This window comes from Hyposmocoma kahamanoa, unplaced genomic scaffold (genome assembly GCF_003589595.1).
Source record: "Hyposmocoma kahamanoa isolate Upper Pololo Valley unplaced genomic scaffold, ASM358959v1 79, whole genome shotgun sequence".
NCBI lineage: Eukaryota > Metazoa > Arthropoda > Insecta > Lepidoptera > Cosmopterigidae > Hyposmocoma > Hyposmocoma kahamanoa.
The window spans coordinates 9,139,081-9,163,465 of record NW_020653993.1 but is presented as its reverse complement, the minus strand read 5'-3'; the positions used below and the strand labels follow the sequence as shown (position 1 = coordinate 9,163,465).

Below are 24,385 nucleotides of genomic sequence, written 5' to 3'. Positions count from 1 at the left end.
ATATCTATCACGATATTTTAAGAAACTTATTTCTTCTGCTGTCAAAACACTGATTATTTTTGAGTTTAAAAGCAGCTCGTCAACCTTTAAAATCACCTTATAAATTGGACAAATTAATACCAATTGCACAGTGTCATAGGGAGCAACACTATCGCTTTGAATCGCGAATAAGCTCTACAACAGTCAAAGCATGGCGTTGCTTAGTTCACTCTTAAACGTCTTTAGAAAAAATATGAGGGTATCATGCTTTGGTCTATTACTACGGACGGTCGGAGCCACTATTGCGATAAACGAGGTAAAATAGCGCGTATTCGATCAAAAAAACTTGTGCGGACGTGTCTAATTAAAGTCCAACATAACCAAACCCCTAGTTAACTCATACTTTCGTCCAAATTGAGGTACGATAGGGGTCAAGTTAAAATGAACGTCTACAAAGGGAGATAAGTAGGTTTTAGCACCGTGCATCCCCTGCGTTGACGCGAGATTAAAAAAAAATAAAAAAAAACGGAGCTCGGATCTTTTCGAGGGAGACAATTGAGCGAATAAATACACACAATCGAAATGACAGAGCGAGACAGAACGAATGGGTTATTCCAGTGATCAGTTAGAGACAGACAGTGTTCCTATGTAACATTATTTACAACAAGGTACAAGTGAACGTTTTGTGAGCCTCTTTGATAATGTTTGAAAGCGGAAATATTAAGAATCAAGTATGTTAAGAATCAAGATGTCAGAGTCTCGATTTCCAATGGCACCTTTAAATAAATAGACGAAGTAGCGCTATTAATAACTTTAGATTTTATTATGTCAGTATCAGTTAATTTTATTATAATTCGTTAAATTTAATGTCATCCATATTTTCAAATTTTCGATCCCGTTTTATAATTTTATTTTAGTTTTTTTTTACATTTGACTGACTTTATTTATTTATCATTTCTATCAGGGTTTTTATTACAATATTTTAATTTTCAATGACATTAAGCTCAGTCAGAAAAAGCTTTATCTCCATGTATTATGAGCAAAACCGACCTCAAAAGGTCGTGGAATTGCAACTATTGCAAAGTTTTATTGAAATTGGTTAACAGAAAGAAAGTGAAATAGGAACGGATTCATTCCCCAATATACTATACTCTTAGAGGTAGAATATTTTCTCCAAATTTGAATTGGACCACTACTGAGGTGACCTCTTTCCGACGGTTTACAAAATTAAATATCGGAGTGACTGCACCCACAAGAAAAAAAAAAAGAAAAATCTCGCGTCGGTTGTTCGCTTTTAATGCGTAGACATGAAGCTTTTTCTAATCCCCTCAATCCAATTATCTTCGAAGAAGTCATTTTTAAAGGCACTAATGTGCCAATTAACAAGGGTTTTAAATCAAATTCTTAGACAAATACTGACAAGCAGTTCTTCATAAAGAAATATTTAAATAAAAATCGATTACGCTTTACCAAGTACGTGGTGGCTTTCACACCGGTTTTCATGATGTCGTAGAAACTAATTTTTCAATATTGTCTCGGGTCTGCGTGTTTGTGGTGCCATCGTTGTTTTCGATTTTCCATAACGCTTTAGTTACTTACTTTGGGATCTGAGCAACGTGTGCGATGTTGTCTAATATTTATATTTTATAAGTGCTACTTCAAAGAAAAAACCGTATTAAAACGTGATGGATTTCCTACTTTCCTTCTGAAAGTAGAATATTCTGGAAGGCTTTAGAAAATACCTTACTTAGTACGATTTTCGGAAATTTTTATTTTTGCAATTTAAAAGGTACTTGGATATTTTGATAGGAACTTCCCAATACTAAAAAGCGTTATAGTTCACACTATATAAAAGGTCTCTCGTTATCAATTGGCCCAACAAGAAATTCTTACTCCTATGGTCATAAAGAAGAAATTCATGCGTTAAAGACAAATAGAATCAAACATTATCAAAAAGTACACACGCTCAAACCTTCATTAATACAGAGTAAAACATACGAGTCTTTCCACAACCCTTTTTCTAAAAAAAAAATTCAAAAATACATGTTCCTTTGGAACCGTAGATTTCAGTATTTTTTTCTTGTGTATGATGCTTGTTGTAGGGAATATGGAATTTTTTTAATGTGCGTGAAAGCTGTGCTTCGCTAACATTGCGTGGCCAGTGATGGTATCTTTTTACGATGAAAATTTATACAAAGGATTTTGTTTTCTGAAAGGCTCTTTATCTAGTATTATACAGCATTATCTACCGAAATCTACTTAGTTGTTGAAGAAATTAAAAAGTTCATAATGTTATAATTATTAATAACAAAAATCGAACAGTTGATTCGAACCGACGTCTTCTAGCAAATCGTGCCAGACGCTATGCCCACTAAGCTACGGAACGAACCAGCGGGCCTTACGAATTTTTTCTACGTGCTTGTTGCAGACCTTTGTTTTTGATTTTTAATGACTTTTAACTTTTTTTTTATAACACCAAATGATGAGACGAATAAGTCTATTATAACAAACTAGTGGAGCAATTTCACGAAAAATAATTGAATATAAGGGTAGTGTAATATTAAATAAAAACTAGAAAAAAGTTCATAATGTATTTAGATGGAGTGATACGACGCTGATATCATAAGCTTATGAAAGTTTCTTCACACAATCAAAGGTGGCGTTACGGCAAAAACGCCATTTAAACTTAATACAAATATCCGCAATAAGCGCATAGAGAAATTCCCAAGATCTGCAAGCTCGATCCGCAGCTGAGCAGTAGCCACGTTGAGACAATAGACTCGGATTCGAATCCAGTCAGATCCAAGGATTTTTTTACATTTGTTCTTCGCATTAATAATAATAACAAACTAGGGGAATATTTTCAAAAGGGCATAGATAAATATCATAATAGTAAAAACATTATGCATGACATTCATTAAAAAGAAATATCAAACTAATTAAGTCATATATTACGTTGGAACAAAAAAAGATAATTTCAAATTCGATTTCTAAAAACAACCTTACAATTTTTATATATTACCTATATTTTACTATAAAAAGCCTTTCAGAAAACTTTAAAAAATGAGAAAATGTAATTCTACGAGCGTAATTCGTAGCAAACAATATCGATCACACTGAACAAAATGCAAGTCCAAAATGACAGCGTACTTAATTAACTGTATACTTTGGCAATATGGTGTCACCGTTCTTGACAAGACTATTGAGGTATTTAACAATGAAATAACTCCAGCGAAATATCTGTGGACCTCTATTTTTTCTCCATCTACGTCTACTGTCAGCTTAATACCGTCGTAACACTACTAACCACAATAAAAAACCCCAATCAAGAAATTATTTGGTTGTTATTTTCATCGACATGAAATATACAAACGCATTGGGCGTGTGCAGAGACAGTAGTCGGTACACTAGGTTCACCAGTGATATTTTTACGCATAATACCATATACGCATAATTTCCGAATATGATTTATTATGCGAATTTCTAAATTTATGAAATTTTTTTGTGGCACTTAATATAACCCATTTTAACCAATTACAATGGTTATAATAAGAGGTCAAAGTCTACGCTTAATATGACAAACGCCTTCAATAATATATGCTAGTGACTTGCGAGTTTCCTATTAAACAAATTTGAGATGTATTCGCACTAGCATTAAGTTCAACGTGATCAACGAATTTACATTCAAATAGCGTTAAGCATTGTAGCGTATGAAAAGTACAATAAAAAAATATAAACAGTACTGAATTAAAACAAATAATAGACCCAAGTTAGTCACAATGTCAGATACTGAGGATTAGTCTTTTTTATACAATGAATTTTGCGTTGAAAAAGAAAATTGATAATATTTATGTTATGTGTATCGATTGTGAGCCATATTACAAAAAAATTATGACTACCCTATATGCGTTAATGCAACAGTCAGAACTTACGTAACGCTGTCCTATGCCATGTTATAAAAACATTAAAAAGACGTAATAATTATAGGCATTTAAACGCATACAAAATTGCACACAAGACACAAATAAGAATTTACAATGTTATGAGTAAATAAAAAACGGAAAAAAAATGTAAATGAGTGCCGTATGCATGTTGTTTTCCTTTTTGCAAGCACTAAAACGCGTATAATAATTATGTCTTTACAACCCTGACGTAAAATAATTCTTCTTTTTTTTTTTAATTATCCGAATGAACAAACACATCGTTGGTATATCGTCGCCTTACTTTCTCAAACTCATATCTTAAAGCACACAGTTACTGAAACGCAAACAATGGATTGTATATACAAATTTTGCAGGGCGATTTCACATCACAGTTTCTTCACTTCATCATTCAAGCAATGCGTCCAAATTAATAGCCTTAATAAGACATTTAATAAATGAATAGAAAGTTTTGTAAGATTAATATAAAGAATAATCAGTCTTTATAAGATTAGAGTTTGACAAAGTAAGGCACCGATATGTCGACTACATACGTCAAACTACGCCTGCAACGCTGTAGGGACGCAGACGTGAAAAGGAATGGGGCAATTTTGATTTATAAATTACGTCAACCCCCGCGACCCTGTAACGTCGTGGGCGTGGTCTGAATTACGCGGTCGATGTCGAAATGTGTCTGTTACTTTTTGTTCATTCTATTAGAATGATCCCCCGTAGCCAAATTGATTAAAATAGGTGGATATTTTGCAGATTTTTTTTATGTGAAATAGACACGCCACAATCTCACCTGATTTTAGGCAACGATAGTAGACGTTTATATATAAAAATATCTATTCACTTTAGCCTTGAATAGTCTGAATTAAGTTAAATCCACGAAACTACTACATCAACGCAACTGTAACTCCATAACCGTGTTGTGTCAAAGAATGTGTGTCAACAACAGGCTAAATAATGCTTACCGTTTGGAGAACCGCGAGGAAAGCTTGGAAAAGAACGAAGTGCGCGCCTGGTGCGGCGAACCGCCGTCACCGTACGTGCCGCCTGCGCTCGCGCCGCGCGTCCGCGTCTGGCCTGTAACACAAATCATTAACGCTCAATATAATGATAAAACTTACATTAGAGGCCATCAGCGCAAAAGTGGAGTAACCCACATTCAATTTGTTTCCTACAATATTAATGTAAATTATACTAAAACACATAATTACTTTATATTTGGATGCCATTGCCATGCATAAAGAAAATTTGATCATCGTCATAATATAATTTCATCATTTCAATCATCTTTTATTAACTTCGTTGTCAGTCAATTGTGACCATGGGACCTATAAAGGCCCTAAATCGTTGGTTTAAGTCCGAAAAAATAGTTAAACTTCAACTTTTAAAAACAAAAGTTACCTGGAAGAAATATTTTCTCAGCAATAAGGCCAAACAATAGAATAGTAATAATAACCAACGGTTTTTTAGCATATCGCACTCGGCGGCAGTACATTCAACACGAACATATCGATGACGACGATCATATGCCTTACACTCTCAAACTCGTATCTTAAAAAGATTTTTCAGGAGATGGCATAACTTTATATTTATTTTATATTTTTAATCAAGTGTGTTAATTTGGATGCATTACTTTGAAAATAGGTAAAAGCCAGTGTGTGAATATGAAGTGAAATATACCTGCAAAATTTTCATATATAATCCATTTTTTGCATTTCAGTAACTTTGTGCTTTAAGATACGAGTTTGAGAAAGTAAGGCGACGATATGGAGATGGACGCTTCTCGTTTCCGTAGCCAATGCCGCCATCTGCCGAGCAATGAACTGACTGGGATTACTGACCTGAGTGGAAGGTAGACCGCGACGGTACATTCCGAGGGAACACGAGTGGATTGGGGAAATCCCGTCTCGCGGCCGTAGACGTGCCGGTGCCGCCTGTCGCGCCGACCGTCGTCAGGGTGGAGTTCAAACTGAAAATATAACATAGACAATTATTCAGTGAATTCAGAACTTTAAAACGCTCCGCTGCAAACTTGGCAATTTCGACATACGATACTTTACGGAGGAAGGGTCGATATGCGTCTTCCACTACTCTACATAACTTGCAATTAGAAGTTTCTTTTTATTAAGAAAGCAAAACTGTTTAATGGAACACACTTTAAGTTAACACTGACTATTACAGTGAAATATGGTCCTTTGAAACCTTATCATCTAGCTAGAAAGTAAACCTGTTAATTTGAGAGAGATGTCAAATCCAGTAGTTTATATAGAAAGTTGCTGTATTGTTTTTTAGTGGTATCCTTGAGCTATCAATGAAAAAAGATATCATACTTGTTCGTCCGGTAATGAATAAATTTTGAGAGCGCATGAGTATTTCAATATTAAATATAATCATGATTGATACCTGTGATTTCTCAATGTGTAAAATAATATGTTGTTTACATTTCAATAATAATGTTTTAGTTTCTGCTGACTACAACTTTAACTTATTTTTTTTGCTACTTGTGGAGATTTGAAATTAGCACTTTTACTTCTTACTTTAAACATATTTATTAATAAAAAATTTGCCCTAAATCTTCTAAAAATAAATAAATAACAGAATTGACATTGTACGTTGAAAGACTTACTTTTAAGCTTACTTTGAAGTTCACTAACTTTTTTGCCAAAAATATTTGAAAGAAACATAAATATATAAATAAGCGCTTATGGGAATATAAACTGCAATTGCGTGATTACACTGTAATATCAAAGATCATATTATATTTACACAGTGTCCATAAACATTCATAAGCATTGAAAGCATATTATATTTAATTATTTTAAAAAATCCTTAAACGTCATTATCTTTTTACACAAAAAACACCTTAAGTTTAGATACCAAATATTAAAATCAAATATTATGATTGTCAACCCTTGTATGCCCCACAGCTTGACACGGAAAAAAATCGATAGATTGAGGGATAATCAAGCCTAAACAAAACTTTAAAAGTACACAAGTTATACACAAATATCTTCAATTTTTGTATTAAAACTGACTAAGTACATATACTTGTTAACTATAAAACCCTAATAAAAACCCATATAACACAAAAATCATAAATAAACACCACACTGAAGCGCTAGAAAAACTTCAAAAAAAATCAAATTAATGACAATACTACAAAACGATACCGGTATAAAATTACTATAATACAAAAAGAGTATAATATAAAAAGAGTTATTGCTTTATAGAAATTTACTTCATAAAAAAACATTGATAAGATGTTTAACAATATACAAGCTAAATAGTACTAAAAATAGAATAATATTAATATACCTAACAAATACACACATCGGCACATTTCGAAACCTTCAATGAACACAACGCCAACTCTATTTTTTGGTCATTTGAGCGATCGATATATCTATCTGTTATTTTTGTAAACAGCCATATTTATTTACTAATAAAACAAAGAAACAAAATAAAAACAGAACAGGTCCAAAAATTAAGTTGGCGTAGTGTTCATTGGGGTAACCTATCACAAAGTCGAATGTTTTGTTCCGAAATAACGTTTGTTCGAATTTTCATTACACCGAAAATCGATTTATAACGAAAACCGTTATTATTTCAGGATATGTTGGATGTTTATCGCAGAGACACGATTAGATTCGGTTAGGTTAAGTTAGGTTTAAAAGAAAAAAACATTTTCCTCTCAAAATTACTTTCGAGGTTATGAAAATTCGAGGAAACGTTATTTCTGGAAAATGCCATTTAGGAGTGATAGGTAACCGTTCATTGGAGGTATCAATTCGGCGGCACACTGGTAAAGTCGCCAATATAATGCGGTTTTAATTTTTTTCAAAAGTTAGGCCGATTATACTTTTTTATTTTAGGTTCAATTTGAAAAACAAAAATGAGTCCATTGACTTGTATTTTATCAATTTATTTTAATTTCCTACTAACACTAGTTTGTAAAGTGATTCGAGATTGATTTAGCGCTCTTGTTCTTGAAAAAAAAAACTTTTTCAACTATAACTTACGACATTTATCGTACAGTTGAAAAAGTTTTTTTTAATTAAACTAAGATTTCATCATTGTTAAATGATACAACTTTTAGTTCGTAATAAAATATTTGGTGTTAAAAGATGTTAATTTAATTGCTTCTTTATGAGTAAATAAAACGTTACTATTTTATAGTTTCGCTTTATTTTTGTTCCACTAAACGTGTAGGTGTGTGTGTATAAGTCGATTGTAGGTTAGATTCTAGGCAATTTTAAATCTAAAATAAGTTTTGTATCACCCAAATTAAACACATTTGACGTTAAATTACGCGCCTTATAGACGAGATTAAACATAGGACTTAAAAGTCCAATTTCAAAATTTGCTCCACCTTTAAATTTTCTGCATTTCAGTATTAAATGGCCTAAGATTAAAAAATGTTTGATTGATCAAAAATTATTATGCAAAAACAACTATTCTGCAATTGGTATACGAAACGTCATTTCCATATTATTATGTCCCGTTGTAAAACCGGTGAAAATGTTCTACGACGATAACAATATTTTTGTATTCTAGACCCTTAAAAATAAAAATGCAAGGTGACTTGAATTATGTGTCCAGGAGTGTTTAAGCAGTGTGCTCCGCAGAATGACAATATTATAAATGTAAGCAGTTGTTGTCTATATATTGTATACAAAAATAAGCGTGCTCTTATTTTATACTACTATACAATACCTTTGCTAAGCAGAAAAGGAAACTCAAAATTTTTCAAAAAAAAATCTAATGACAAAAGCGTGCATTATCCGCTTAGACCACACATATTATTTCTCCTAAGAAGCTAAAAATAAAACCCAGAAAATATCGATATAATACCGGTATTATATTAAAATCGTTACTCCAGCAGTAACAAAGCATGCCTCTTGTTCGTTTGCGTTAAAAAAACCCTTAAGCATTAGGAAAAGGAACTAGTCATACTGGTTTAGTTAACCGGTATTGTTGCAAGACTGAAGCTGTGAGCTTTAGTTTGCCTTGTCAGGCCTTGTGTGTACCTGGGCCGGGGTTGTGCCAGGTCTCGCGCTGACGCGTTGTGAGGCGCCGAATCAGCCCCGAGAGGCGGCGCGCCGCTCGCAGAGCTAACGCTCGCACTTTTCACGTGCGTCTTGCTATTAGCACTCGTAGTGCCGGTACCGTTTGTACCGGTACCGGATCCGTTCTTACTCTCTGTCGCCGCGCTGTCCGGGTCGCGTGTAATAATTGCATGCTGTTAGTTTTTACTTTTAAATCTCTACAACTCTATTACCAGGGTTAAATCCCATACATGCAGTGTTGTACTTATAAAAAGTAATTTAATTATTAATACATTATGTAATACAATAGCTTTATGTATTCACATTAAGTATACTACTAGATACGTTGATACATAACATTATAAAAATATATAAATACTGACATATATAGATGTAATAAAACATATAGAGACAAATTAACAAACCACAAAATATATAATATAATACGCCATAACGCCTAATTTATAAAATCAGGTAGTATATTAGTACAATATTGAAGAAACATTTAGTAAGATCTCAGCATCTCACAGGTCCTTGATAAATCAACCATTTCTCGCATGATCAATTAGAAGATTTTGTGTTCTAAGAATATTCAAAATTGAAAAGCTTCTCAAGTAATACGACGCGTGTCCAATAGAGAAAACAGCTCAAATGCAGTCCGTCTACTTGCAACTGTTGCTCTCACAGAGCATTCCGGATTAACTTTTACGCGATGAATAAGGTTGTAACTCACCTGGGAGTGTCGTGTGGCGGGGAGAGCTTGGCGGGCTGAGCGGGTGTGTCGTATTGCGCGGTGGAGCGGCGCGAACCGCCTGTCGCGAGTGTGCGGGTCCGCGGCTCCAGTTTCGGCTGCGCACTGCTCGGCCGCGTTGTGCTTTGCACCTACAAATTCATAAATTCGCAACCTCATTCTTAGCATTACCCGACGTTAATTAGACTGAATGATAATAGAGACCAGTTTTCTGTGACTAGGGTTACCATCCCTCCGGATTTGTTTGGACACGTCTAGCTTTTTTGAACTTCTGTTCGGATTGTTTGGCTTTGGGTTACAATTTTCAGAATAAAAACAAAACATCCACCACGCAATTCTATGGATTTTCACTTACTGTGCTGGATAATAATATGTATATCATTAGATTTTCGCTTTATTTTTTTCGATTTATCTCAGCTGCCGTGTGTGAGAGTGATGTTCGAAATTATTTTGTTACTAAAAAGTCCGGACTTTTTAACATAAGTCAGGCATTGTCCAGACTATTCAAATTTTGGAATGGTAACTCTATCCGTGACTGACCTCATTGCATGTAATAAAACAGGTATTATACAATTGGTGATAGAAACAGCCTCATACCGGTTAGTAATCTATCTAAAGTATTAATATGATTAAAATTAAACTTACTTGCATCTGTTGCATTCGCGCAGTATTCTCTTTAATGGACGCGGAGTCGATGGTGTTCTGAAATGTTTTGTTACAATATGATGTCAGTTGATTACGTGACGTGCAACATTTTAATGGAATTGTCGAACGTTTTAGTCATAAACCACATTCAACCGATAACCAAATGACTGATTTAGAATGGAGACTACGGAGCCAACTTTACACTTTCAATAAGAATTTTCTAATTTAACCCTAGAACTTAAAGGATTGTTGATTTATTTATTGAATATCAGTGTTTTATTAACTACGATGTTCATGATTTTTTTGTGAAAATACTACACTACTTTGTTATTATTATTTACACAAAGAAAAATTGACTGGAACTGAACTAGTATCTGTTGCCATGCCGGGGCCACCGCCTTTAAACCACTTATTTAGGAAAACTTTATCCTGTTCTATTTTGATTAAATGTTATGATGTTTTTACCATCATGATATGCATATATTTCTTGTGAAAGTACTTGTACTTACTTTGTTAGTATTATTGATGCAAAGATTGAAAAAAAAAAGAAAAATTCTGGACTCGAACCAATCGGATCACGGGAAAATTTCTTTGTGTTTGTTCGGCCTTTGTAACAATAATAGAAACTTTACTACCTTTACTTTTACAAAATTTTAAACGTGTGCAAGATGTAATAATACTTTATGTGACTGTTACACAATGAAAGGCATTAAAATACGAGTGCGGGTTTATAAAAACATCACACGAGTGTTTTAATGCCTAATTATGGACAGTTACATACACTGCTTTTTGTGTATAGAACACATATTATAAGCTCTCTACGATGTGATTAACAACAAACTAAATGACGGCTAATAAAAAAAATTCTCACACACGTCTCGCAACTGTAGTATTTTTTTTTAATTAATAGACAAACTAGAGTCGGCCCCAAATATCATATCGTTCGATATCAAGTAACGTATGAAATTTATCAAAATTGTTTGCTATTGACATTTCAGTTCGAAAAAAACTTCTTAGAATTGAGGTCGAACGATGTTTTTTGTTTTTCAGAGATGTTCGAAATTTGAATGTAATAATAAAATTGAATTTGATGTTAATATTATGCAATAATAACATTTTCACAGATAAGAAATTTGTTGTAACAAAACAGTTTATCTTTATTTTGGTCGTAATTTGCAGTTTTGAACAAATCATAGAGGGTTTATGATATGTGTGTTGATAAAATGAACATAATAAATTTACCTGTCTTTTAAAATTGGAAGTGGTTGTGGTGGCAGTGGGTGTGGTATTATTTGCTGCACTAGTCGTCGTGCCAACTGCAAACCACACAAAAGTAACGTGTCAACGTCGTGCACAAAAAAATAACAACGCACCCTAATAACGTAATAACAAGATATTAATAGAGGTAGCCATAAAATTAACACAAAAGTTTATGATGAAGCATTGCCAAAAAACTAGCCCAATGATAATAATGGTATTTACGTATTTTCACCCAAATAATTGTATTGAAAAAATGAAACATTAATTTGGTAATAAATAACACTACCGCATAGAAATATAAGATTTTATGGTGTTACGAAAAATCACTAATATGAAATAATTCTCTGCACTTTAAAGCGCTTAAAATGGGACTTTTTATTATGAACTTTCACCAAATTACAAACATAACACTTTTTAAAACATACATTTCACAACAAAAAAATGATCACTTTATGAAGGGGGGGACTAATACTGAAGGTTTCCATTTAACTACTTGGACAAAAAATCGTAGAACAAATTAAACGATAATCATAAAAGATTTACCTATGTTAACCTAATCTATATATCTACAGAAGAGTACAACGACTTCCACAAAGAAGGGTAACTAACACAACAATGAATTGAAGTAGAATTTACGAAGGGAAGACAGACGGAAATACCGGTAAATTAAAACATTTATGGTATCGACAATACCGATGTTTTTATGCGACATCTAAATTTAGATCGTTGTTTTGATTAAGAATTAGTATTTTTAACGTTGCATTTTGTGTAAGTACTACGATAATGAATGTGAGTGTGCCATGAACATGATAACTACCAATATAGTGAGGTATTACGTTTACAGGTTGGTTAATTTGTTTTACATTCGCTTTTATACTATGCAGGATAAATTTATCGGGCCTTTCTATGGTTTAGCCGGTGATATTCACCGGTATTAATGAAACGGGTTGTTCTAATGAGTACATTCTGGAACGTACGACCTTTATTTAGGTACTTGTGGAGTTCCAAAGTAGTATAGTACAATAGTCTGGTGTATACTGCACATGTATTTGTAGTGGTGGAAAAAACAATCTAAGGAAAAGTTTATTACAGTGTTATAAAGAGTAGTGTATGGTGTAGTGTTGTACCCTGCGTGTAGTAGAGCCTACGGTAGTGCTGTATTGTTTCCTGATGTAGTGTCATACCTTGCGTGCGCAAGACTTCTGCGCCGGAGGAGGCACGGCGACTGGTAGTAGGGCGCGCGGTGGCGGAGATGCTGCGCTGCACGCCGCGGTGCGACGGCGAGCCTCCCGCGCCCGCGCCCGCCCCTACCCGCGCACGCACTGTTAGCGCCCGTTTACACTTATCAATACTCTCGCCAATACTCTCATTTTAATGTCGATGGGTTTATTCTGGTCTCTAGACAGTTAGAATTTACATCAGAGTCGGTCAAACGTATTATCGTACTTAAAAATGTACTCGTCCACGGCATGAGGCACTCGGGTTTAAATTTATATAAGGAATACGAATTATTTAACTGCCTCTGTGGCCGAACGGTTACCATACCGGGCTGCCACGCAGAGGTCCCCGGGTTCGATTCCCGGGCCGGGAGAAATATTCGTATGGCCTACATTTATTTGTCTCGTGAGTTTGGGTGTAATTTGTGGTTGTCTATGTGTGAGTCCATGGCACCCGCAACACAGGGTTTCCCTAGTGCGGAGCTACGTTGAGTGTGTGCGTTATTATTATTATTATTATTTACTTACGTAAAATTTTGCTTACGAATAATTTATATATTCAAGTAACACTCACACACATAAGCTGCAAATTATTGTGAGTTAGGCGCATATAAATGTAGCCTAAGATCAACGTTACAACGGCCTTACTCACAAAATAATATTGGCCAATATATCACAGTACTATGAAGTATTCAGTCATTTTAGGGTTAGCAAACCAGTGCTTGCTAAATATAATATTGTTGAAAATCAGTATTATTAAATCCAATACTGGGCGAAAACATTGATAGTGTAAACGAGGCCGCGGTCACCGACACGCTTATTGCCATACTCACGACATTCGTGATTATTTCAAAATTTGGGTTTATTTTCGAAAAAAACCCGTACGTTCGAAATAATCGCCTATCGAAATAATCGCCTATCGAAAGCGCGCACGCGATTCTGATTCGCCGTAACAAAATGCTAATCTTAATACATGGACACAAATTAACGACGACGGAGAACGCCGCATTATTTGAGGGTTTTATTTGACGTTTGTTTTGCGACCGCGGCAGAAATAAGCATGACGGTTTCCGGTATCCGATACCCATTGCGTTGCGTGCCCATCACTACATTATACATTTTATTTCAAATCGAAATTATCGTCACGTTCCTATATCCAATTGGGAAATTGTATGGAATTAGTGACACAGTACATAATAGTAAATGTCATTTAGAATTGAAGCAAGAACACCGGTGTTCATAAAGAGTAACAGTATTATACCGGTATTTACGAAAACCGCTTAATTTCAGTGTCGTTAACAGAATTATTCTTGTTTGAACTACGCTGTAGTTGTACATGATGGACACAGCACGCATGCAAGCACACATACAAATAGACAATAAAAATAAGAAGCGTATAACAAATGAACCCAGATCGATGGTGTACAAACAAGGTTTTTGAGCCAAATAAAATAATACTCAAAACACAATACGTTAAAGTACTACAATGCCACGTCGAGCTTATCATATTTGCCACAGAATATTTTCATATAATAGAGACTGTTGTTTTTATTTTAACAAGGCTCGACGATAGACAGTGTTTCGTGTACAAGTATTATTATTTGGCTACATCGAATACCCGGTTAGAATAAGCTAAAAGGCTTTAACCCCTAAGCGCACGATTATACTAAGCATTATTGCGCTTCATAATTTACTACAAATTTTATCAAATCAGCAGCAAATTATTGTCCATTTACTGCGTTTAAATAAAAGCTGCACAGTAAATATAAATAGGATTTTTTATCGACCTCAAAAAAGGGAAGGTCCTTAATTTAAGGAAATTGGATTTGTCAATTTATACATTTCAAAATTGCCTAATGTGAGATAGCTGTATTTTGTGATAGTAAAAGAAAACTCTTTCTTTTGATAGACCAATTGCAATGTTACCCAAATAAAAAAATAAAACATTGAAACAACAGTCAGAAAGGATGCCTACTTATCAACACAAACTACGACATTAAAGGCTAAACCCTACTTGTCAGCACGCAACAGCACCCCATCTATAACTAAGCATGTTTTTTAAATCGGATTTTGTTCAGAACATTTTAGCATTAAGTTTATTAGGCTGTAGCGTGGTGATAAGTGAGTTGTACCTTCAACAACTTTTTACGGACTATACCCCTTATTTTGTCCCAAGTAATCGCAAGTTGATCGATTCAATTCAGCTCTAGTAGAGGAACGTGGGGTGTTGGGAGCTCGCGGGTAATGGAGCGGTGTTAAACTGGAGTTTCCCAATGCTCGTACGTCTTTGTTAACGTTCAACTAAGTTCGTCTCCCGCGGACGCCCCGCAGAACCCCGCGTTTAATCGTACGAGATGGTTGTGTGTTTTTCACTCACCGCTTATAAAAATTGCCAAATTTCATCATCCCAGACAAGCATTAAAATGCATAGATACTACATTGTATTTATACTAGTTATGTCATCATTATCTATCAAATTTTAGGTGTTTCATGATGCTTCAAATTACAATAAAAATAGAATGTTTTAACTGGTTTATTTTTTTTTTCTTCTTTTTTTTTTCAATTTGATGTTACGCGGGTAATGAGAGCTATTTGGCTGCCCTTAAACCATTGCCGCATCTACTGGATATTCCACAAACCTTTAACACTTTCTTGTTTTAATTATCATTTTCATTAGTTTTTAACTTATATATTTCATTACTTTAATTTATATACTTTTTCAGATTAATTATTTATAATGGCTCCCATTTGACATACGGGATTCTTACCGGCTCCCATTTCCCGAACTATGGGGTAATGGGAGCGAATGACATGTTTTAGTTTTTTTCCTTTTAAGCAAATATTATATTTTAGACTCATTTTGTTTACTGATTATCTAGCACCTAGATAAGGGAAGTTTATAACTAATAAAAATTTAAATTGCATAAGTTACGAGTTTTATTATCAATTTTCGTTAGTAGTTTCCTATTCCCCCACGATCCCCTACGTCCATTTTGAATAAGCTAATTATGACGTCAAAAGGATAACACCAACTGGAAAGAACATAACGTTGTTTAGTATACCTGAGTGCGCGTTTGCGTTGGCAGGCTGCTGTTGATTCTGTGCGGTCGAGTTGCGCAAGGAGAGCGACGACCCTGATCGGCTGCCGTCTGACTCCGGCTGTAAAATCAAGAAGGTTCTATATGTGACCTCAAGAATTTAGTCAATGCACGATTTTTCTTAGCGCCAATCACCTTTTCTGGTGGTGTTTATAAAAAAAGAATAGAAGTGATAAAGAATCACTTTGTCTTTGTTTAACGTAACCATACGTCCCGCTTTGAGTGGGACAGTCCCGCTTTCAAGTTTCGTGTTCCGCTGTCCTCAAAATACTTCACAATGTCTCGCTTTGATAAAACAGGAGACGTGTGGCATTAACTAAAAAAAAAAGGCGCGAAAGCGAAAAATATATGAAGCCAGATTACAAAAAACTAGTTCTTTTTTTAATTGTTGGTCATTAAACATATTTAGTCTCTTTTAAAACTTTTTTTTAGTCATTTAACATTTCATAACTATCATAAATGTCTTTTATTTGAAAAAAATTACAGAAGTCCCGTTCTGAGGAGAAAAAATAATGAACATCTTTGTAGCATAATAACGCAACTTCAGTGCTGCCCTCTTTAACATAAGTAACGTAATCGACATTATTAGCAAAATTTAGTTATTAACATATCTAGATTCAGCGAGATGAGATCTAAAACACCGTACAAGTGGTTTTTTCATGTCTTATTTAGTTTCATTTTTATTGCTAATAAAATAAAAAAATTAGGTGCCAGTATCTCGGTACCAAAGTGCAAATGCGTTTGTTAAGACAAGTAGTGCAGAGAGCTTAGTGGCTGGGATGAGGGGATCCCGTCATCGATTCCTAGTAAAAGTAAATTATTATGAACCGCTTGTTGACTGAGATGGCGTAGTGTTCATTGCAAGTATCGATTTGTTAAAATTGTAAGTTACGCCGGTTCGTGCTTAACGGGGACGCAATGGCAACACCAAACAAGTGACTTTAAAAAAGTGTAAAAAAAAGTGAACCGGAGGCAAGAGGGGGTGGGGGGGATTCGACTTCTGATTAGTCAATCGCTCACGCGTTCTGTTACAGAAAGATAAAAAAGTCCCGTCCGCGCAAGTCAAAATGTACATAATAAGCGAAGTGACTCAGACCGTTTTTCATCCAAAGTATTTAGTCAAAAAGGATCAAATCCACAAAATTGTCAAAAAATTTGTTATATGTACCAAATGGATCCTAAACTCTAACCTCTGGAAAAAATCCAACATATAAACATAAATAAAAATCTCTGGAGTTACATGACATTATAAGTTTTGGAAATAAAACAAGAGTGAGAAATACTTTATACTTAAAACTGCCATATCTCGAAAGTAACTGGGTGTGCATTGGATCCTTTTTGTTTAACTATGTCCAAATAACCTCATGTTTTGTCTTAGTCCATAGGATGATACAACCAATCAACGTCGGTTGAGTGCGTTCCTGGCAATCTTGATACAAACCGTGTATCTTTCAACCCGAACACTGACAGAATTGTCCTCAACGGGACAGAAGCCAAAACACCCACAAAAAAAGTCTATGGTCACGAACTTAAAAATTTATTCAAATTTGCCGCTACATATTGGATATGACCATAGGTATCCAGAAAAAGATGGTGTTCATACAGAACTGAGGTCTTAGTTGCTTGGATCTTTAGCATGTAAGTACATTTAATATACATGGAGCGTTTAACACCTTTCTCATTGTAGTTTGCTGAGTTTTAGGAGATTAGAAAAAATATGCACTAAAATATTTTACTACCATGATATTCATCATGGTAGTAAAATATCATCATGATATTGAATATAAATAAATAACACATAGCTTTCTAGTACACATTTTTATTATTACTTACATCTGTGCTTTTCCTTCCAAGTAGCAGATATGTGGCGAACACGTCGTCGTACTTCGCTTCGGCGAGAGAGTACTCGATCTCCTGTCGGTTGTACCCGAGGCACACTAGGGCTTCTGCACAGTAAAACATAATAGCATTCGTTAATATACCAACTCGCACAGTATGATAAGACAATGGCCTACACCTTCAGGAGACTGTCTAATTTAAAAACCAGCCTGATGTTCGCGTGATATGGCTTAATCATTCATGAACTACCGTCGCTTAATATTAGGTCAAATTGTGAACAAGCGTTCGTTTATTTTAAATTTAAAAAAAAATCGGCCAATGTATTACAAAGAAATAAGTCATTTCATTATTGTAGCGAATCGCAGCAGTCTCAAGATATGTTTTTGGACGTTTTGTTTTATATAGTCCTTTTAGCAGTTTAGTTTTAAATTGAAATTCTAAATTTAAATGTACTTGTTTTTGGCGCCTTTTTCTATGTTATTATCATCGTTATTTGGTTCGTAGCTGTACATTATTTAAATAAACTGTTTTTTTTAAATCGCAAACATCTGAGGGGCATTGCCACTGCGTCCGTCACACCGAGACAAGCCCCATGTGCCTGTAATTTCACAGTAATGTTAGCATGCATCACTGCTTGGTGGCAAAAATAGATAACATGGCAGTACTTCATTGGACGAACTCTTTCACAATGAGCTCTACTGCTTTTAAGCACACTTCGTTTGGTCTTGCTCACTCTTTAGTAGCACCCGAACCCCATTGATACAATTCGCTACAATTGTTGATACAAAGATCGAACAAATACTAAGAAAAAATCCTTTGATCTGACTGGATTCGAACCAGTGTCTGCTGCCTAAACGTGGCTACCGCTCTCACCAACTGAGCTACAGACAGAAAGTAAATCTTATGAATTTCTCTATGTGCCTTTTGCAGATCTTTAAAATTGAATTTAAACTGCTTTTTCTCATAGCGCGAAACGTATGAGTTTACACAGCCAGTTGCGTACTCATACTCCATTGAGTATTATCACAAAAATAATATTCCGGCAAAAGTTATTAGTTAATTTATACATAATTCAAAGTTACGAGGCCAATAACATAGGAATTCAGTTTTTATGATTTATTAAAAGTTAAAAATCGGTGTCCTACAAAATCGATATTTTAGAGATAACACAAACGGTTCTGGCAAATGGGCGACATATGAATATGGTAGTAAAAACGACATTATATTCAATAAAGTGTCAATTCGTTTTTTAAATCAGGTTGATTTTCAAATTGGACAGTGTATAAAGGGTTGATAATGTTGGTATAATGTTTCTACTAATATCAGTGATAAAGGGGTTTGCTTATGAAACTTATTCTATAACTTTGTAGTGAATGGAAAATATCCTGCATTGCAGCATTTGCTGGGTACCTTCTACATCAGCTTACCTTTTTCATTCATGCCCCTTTAGCCTTTGATATATATTATCAGTATAGTATATCCACTATGTCCCGTAAATGCATTTAGAAGATCGCTAAGAAAAAGACTGAATTATCATAATAATGTTCATACAAATCACTGGCCACATATACTGGAAAGTTTAGTTTGAAAAAAGAATGTCTTCAAAAGTAATTCTTTTTTCAAATTTAGGTTTATTAAAAAAAATACTTCAATAGTCATACTTTTTTTCGAATTAAACGTTCTGGTATATGCCAGTGGGTCATATGACATAATTCAACCTTTCTTTAGCGTCGCTTTAAAATATGTCAATGAGTATATTAGGGGTGAAATTAAATGAGAATCGATACTTCTGAATATTGGGAACTTCACAAAATCCATTTCTGATTAAAATGTATGTATAATAGAACTACATTTTTCATGACACTCTCATACAGGTCAATGTGGTACTGTGTCTAAGCACTTTTTATGAGACTGTAGACATCTACCTGCTACGTTCCAGACATTCCTGTTTCGCTTCCACCACTTGCTTTAGTTTTAACATCAGAGATCGTATTAAGCAGAGTTCTAAATGAGGTAACTCGTGAAAGAAGGATAGCGAAAGCTTAGCAATAACGACGAAGAGCTGTCCATGGACTTTGCTAGTATAATTTTGCGTTTTAGTTTATGCCTAGCCATTATCAGTTAAACAGTAATGACATAAACCAAATATAACACAATGTGACAAAAATATTTAGTAAATATTTAAATGTGAGATATTGAAAGTTGCAAAGGAACGTTTTGACAAGAGACATCTTGCCAATGTCTATGTCACATTGAAACTGAGAACAGTGTGACCATTTGTGGCAGATTTCTGCAATTTGGGCAGATTTAATTTTTATTCATATTAATTGCTGCAGAACATGATAAATTATATTAAATGTGGCAGATTTTGGCAGATTTGGGAATATTCGGAAAGTTCTTTATCATTTTTGGGAACAAACTGAAAAGTTGTCGTTTTCTGCTCTGTTTAATGCACGTCGTCAAAAACACTGGGTCACAAAATACACGGAATGTCGCCATCCTTCTTTGAATATTAATCTTTATGTATAAGAGTAATTAGTTTGTGATTTTTCCAAAAATGTAATAAATAAACATTTATCTAAAGATGAGAAGAATATGCAGGGAGTGAATAATACTTCCCTCTGGAAAACCGGAATTATTGTATTGTAATGTGCAAATGTGCCAGCAAAGCGGTGGAGGTCATTTACCCGACCTGTACCACACATAACCCTATACCATGTACTTCCTGGATCAATAAAAAAAATACAATTTTTAATTATAATTACAAACATTTTCTATTAAAATTACTTCTTGCGTGAATTTTGGAACACCCTTTATTTTGTTGTATTTTTGATGTGAAACTAACAATTACTTTACTACGGTAGTGTATTAGAAGAAAAGTAAGGGAACTATTTTTTTGTAATCGAGTACATACGTTTTTCAAACAAACCTAATCGGTAATCAAGTACATTTGTTTTTCAAACAAACCTATTCGATTCAGTTTTAATTTCCTACGTGTAGCAAAAACCCAAAAACCTCAATAAAAAAAAAATTATGAAATTATTTTTTGCGTTTTATTTTTAATCACCGCGACGTTTCAGAAGGAAGTATTGTCTAGTCTATGTGCATCGATTAATGTGCCAAACAACCACACTAATTATCTGGTCTCAAGTCTCAAGTATTATCGGACCACCGAAGTCGTCATTACTTTTTTTACAAATACATAAATGCGCATTTGATCTTCATCTCTCTCTCGTGGAAAATGACGATGAAATCGACGATGGAGCATGTACACTCTCGCCTTGAAAAGGCCAAAGTTATAGCATATAGGCGTTCAGGGAATAAGTTTGCAGGCAGGGAATTTCACTCCATAGCCGTTCGCCATATAAATTAATAGAAGTTTAAGTAAATGTACTCTGCTTATTTCGATCTCTGCGTACTTTATATGTCCGTTTATACAGGGTGGCAAGAAAGTGATGGTCAAAATGAAACAAGGAGGTAGAGTTGAGTATTTCCAATCGATTTGACTACTATATTGGGGTCCGGAAATTGATTACTAATTTCCGGACCCCAATACAGTAATCAAATAGATTGGAAATACTTACCTCCTCATTTCGTTCAGACCATCACTTTCGGGCCACTCTGTAAATGTGGGTAATATTCAGGTTAATTTTTCTTTACTTAATTCCGGTGGCAATTTTATTATTTAAGTTTATTAAATAACAACTAATATTCTACATTGTCCAAATAATAAAAATTGCCATCGGAATTAGGTAGAGAAAACTAACCTGAAAATAATTGTCACTTTTGACCTGGACCCCAACTCTGCTAATTTTGAATCATCTCAGTTGTATGTCGATGTCGAAGTCCTGCCAACTTTGTACATTTGGTATTCTGCTAAAAGTGAACATTATATGCTTGTCAGTAGCTAGCCATCGAGCTACTGCCATTGCAATTTTTTGACATTTTGCTCTTCAATGGCTTGACTTTCACTGCGTAGTCTAACAATATTATACATATTTAATTTGAAAATTAATTGTTAATTAAACGAGATAAAAATTAAGATATGCATAGTAATTTCCATGATAGTTTTAGTAAGGCAACATCGATCCTTAGTGACTGACGAATGAATGAATGCCATACCATTCACTCACACTCTATTGAGACTCAATTGTCATTGCAAGATTTTATGAAAATAACAAATATTATCATAATAATAATATAATGTTAGTGGTGTCTCAATTAAATTATAATTATAATGACCAGTGGTTTTTATATAAAATTAGCAAACTTGGGGGCCCCAGTTCTTTTATGAGAACATTCTAAATTTGTTTGCAATATGTACGCCGAAGATCTTTCTTGTATCCCTCCACGTACAGAGCGAACTCTATAAATTTCAATCGCTATTCTACTACCATCCAAGATTCCACGTGACCAACAAACGTGACTACATCATCTAAATAAATTCCACATAAATTACAAGAGCCTACGCTATGACTATATCTAAGTTACGCAATTACATGCTTTAGTCAATAAAAAAAAACAAAAATCTTTTTTTACGAAAAACATTTAGGCATGCATCGATTATAACGGATTTTTTTACGTTTGTTATTATAATGAAATATAAATAGTAATACATAAAGGCGACACATATACGACAAAAAATAAAATATTAACTATTAAATATATATTTTTAGGGTAAAGATTTAAAACAATTAACAGAACTGTTTATTTGGCTAGATTTAGAAATGAATATTTTCTAGCAAAAATGTGTCTGTTATTTCTCTGTATTATGGTAAAAACAGTTTAAAACAAGCAAATGTGTTCTCATAAAATATTTTACTAATGAAATATTATTGCTCTCTCAATAAAGTTATGATTTTTTAAAAGTATTTTTTGGGAAAGTGACAAAATAAATATATTTTCAAGTATTATTACTTTTTTTTTTCGCAATCGCACTGCGCCCTGTATGAAGGGGGCATTATGAAGAGACAAGTCGACGAGTTTGTAGAACAGCGTAAAGCTGGACTCGTCGCTCAACGTGACAAGATAAAGGCCCGTCCACCCTGCGTCATTAAATACGCTGGCGGTGTACTCACATGTTAACGAAGGTTCGCAGCGAAGATTGGCTACATTAACCATCTTCAAGCGCACCAGCGCCAACCCAACTAGATTTCCAAGGATAGATACGAGACATGTCATCTGGTTGGTGCCAAGTATAATAAAAATATATTTACAGGTGAACGATTTACAGGATGTCTCACGACTATGGGACAGGGAGAGAAAGTACTTCAAATATTGTAGATAGGATATTTTGCTTCTTAGAGATGCCTCTATGAAGTCTTGCCTTTTGGTCGGTTCGATTCGGAAGTGAGGCAAGCATCTTATTAAAAAAATAATAATAACTCAATGAAGCCAAATTATCCTACATACAATATTAAAAGTATTTCCCCTCCGTGTCCCATAGCCGTCTGAGGCTCTGCATAGGTTATTTTAGTTTAGTATTTAGCACGTTTTTCTTTTTTAATTCATTTTGTCAGTGTCCCAAAAATGTAACTTTTCGAATGTCTCCACTCTTAAACCTTTTTTTTTTGTTCATTGCAACTTTAAGAGAACCTAAATTAGAAATTGGAATTTTATTGCAGATATTGATTTTTTTTTGTCATCCGTTAATATACTGCAGTCTGAAGCGAGTAGTTTTAATTAAGCAAATATTTTTAAATCAACACCCCGTAATTTTAAATGATAAACAATTTCGCATACGGAACAATATCTAATACATTCTAATTCTGTCTTATCGCAAGCCAGCATGCAATCTGGAATAAACACAATTAGAAGATAAAAAAAAGTTTAACTCTGTACGAGACTACGCGAGTTCAATCCTTTTATTTATTAAAACTTAGATAATGAGCTAATTATTTATTATCACTAAATGGAATTATTTACGAAAAAAATATTATAAACAGTTAACATTTCACTAATTTTAAATTTACGTTAAAAAAAATTATTTAGTCGCGCACCGGTTTCAACATTGACACAACTCAAAAATATCTATAAATACCCCACCGACCAGTCGTCACAAGTGATTTCGCTAATTTTAGACAGAATAATAATGTTTGCCAGGTAGCCAGTAAGAAAACTCAAAAAATGAGCGATTATCGACTTGTTGAAGACGATGTTGAAGACGATGCGTGATGAGTATTTTTTCTTTAAAAACTTCCAACAAGACAGAATTTTTTGTTCATCTAATACACGAAAAAACAAATACGCAAGTAACAGGTATATTCCCGTGTTCACGTACCAACTTGAGCTGTGATGAATGACGCGCGCATGGAAGATAAAAAATAATCCATTTTATTTTGAATAAATTCATTTTCAAATGATAAAATTTTTAAAAAGCCAATTTTAATTTTTTTTAAGCAATTCAAATAATGAATAAGTTAAAAAATGTAATCAGTAAGACACGAAACAAATAATACTTATTATTATTTAAATGAGTGAAAATAAAAAAAGTAAATATTATTAATTAAAAACTAATAAATAAAAATATTACTAATAGAAAATTTGGTATTGATACGAAACCTACCTGTAACAGTCCCTTAAAAATGTAATATGAAAATAGAAATACATATTTTTTCAA

General features: G+C 34.0%; 1 protein-coding gene across 13 annotated transcripts in view; it reads right to left on the bottom strand.

Annotated features, from left to right (window-relative positions):
- LOC113233565 (MAP/microtubule affinity-regulating kinase 3-like) overlaps positions 1 to 24,385 on the bottom strand; it is a 324,769-nt gene that overhangs the window by 25,420 nt on the left and 274,964 nt on the right. For 10 of the 13 annotated variants that reach the window (XM_026468704.1, XM_026468702.1, XM_026468693.1 and 7 more), the window contains 9 exons: positions 17,761 to 17,873; positions 15,892 to 15,988; positions 12,797 to 12,934; positions 11,595 to 11,668; positions 10,353 to 10,409; positions 9,690 to 9,838; positions 8,939 to 9,121; positions 5,753 to 5,880; positions 4,877 to 4,988 (listed from right to left, as the gene is read on the bottom strand). In XM_026468704.1, the coding sequence (XP_026324489.1) occupies positions 4,877 to 4,988; positions 5,753 to 5,880; positions 8,939 to 9,121; positions 9,690 to 9,838; positions 10,353 to 10,409; positions 11,595 to 11,668; positions 12,797 to 12,934; positions 15,892 to 15,988; positions 17,761 to 17,873 (1,051 nt within the window). The remainder of the gene's footprint in view (positions 1 to 4,876; positions 4,989 to 5,752; positions 5,881 to 8,938; positions 9,122 to 9,689; positions 9,839 to 10,352; positions 10,410 to 11,594; positions 11,669 to 12,796; positions 12,935 to 15,891; positions 15,989 to 17,760; positions 17,874 to 24,385) is intronic. The other 3 variants (XM_026468696.1, XM_026468700.1, XM_026468701.1) reach the window with 3 other exon arrangements.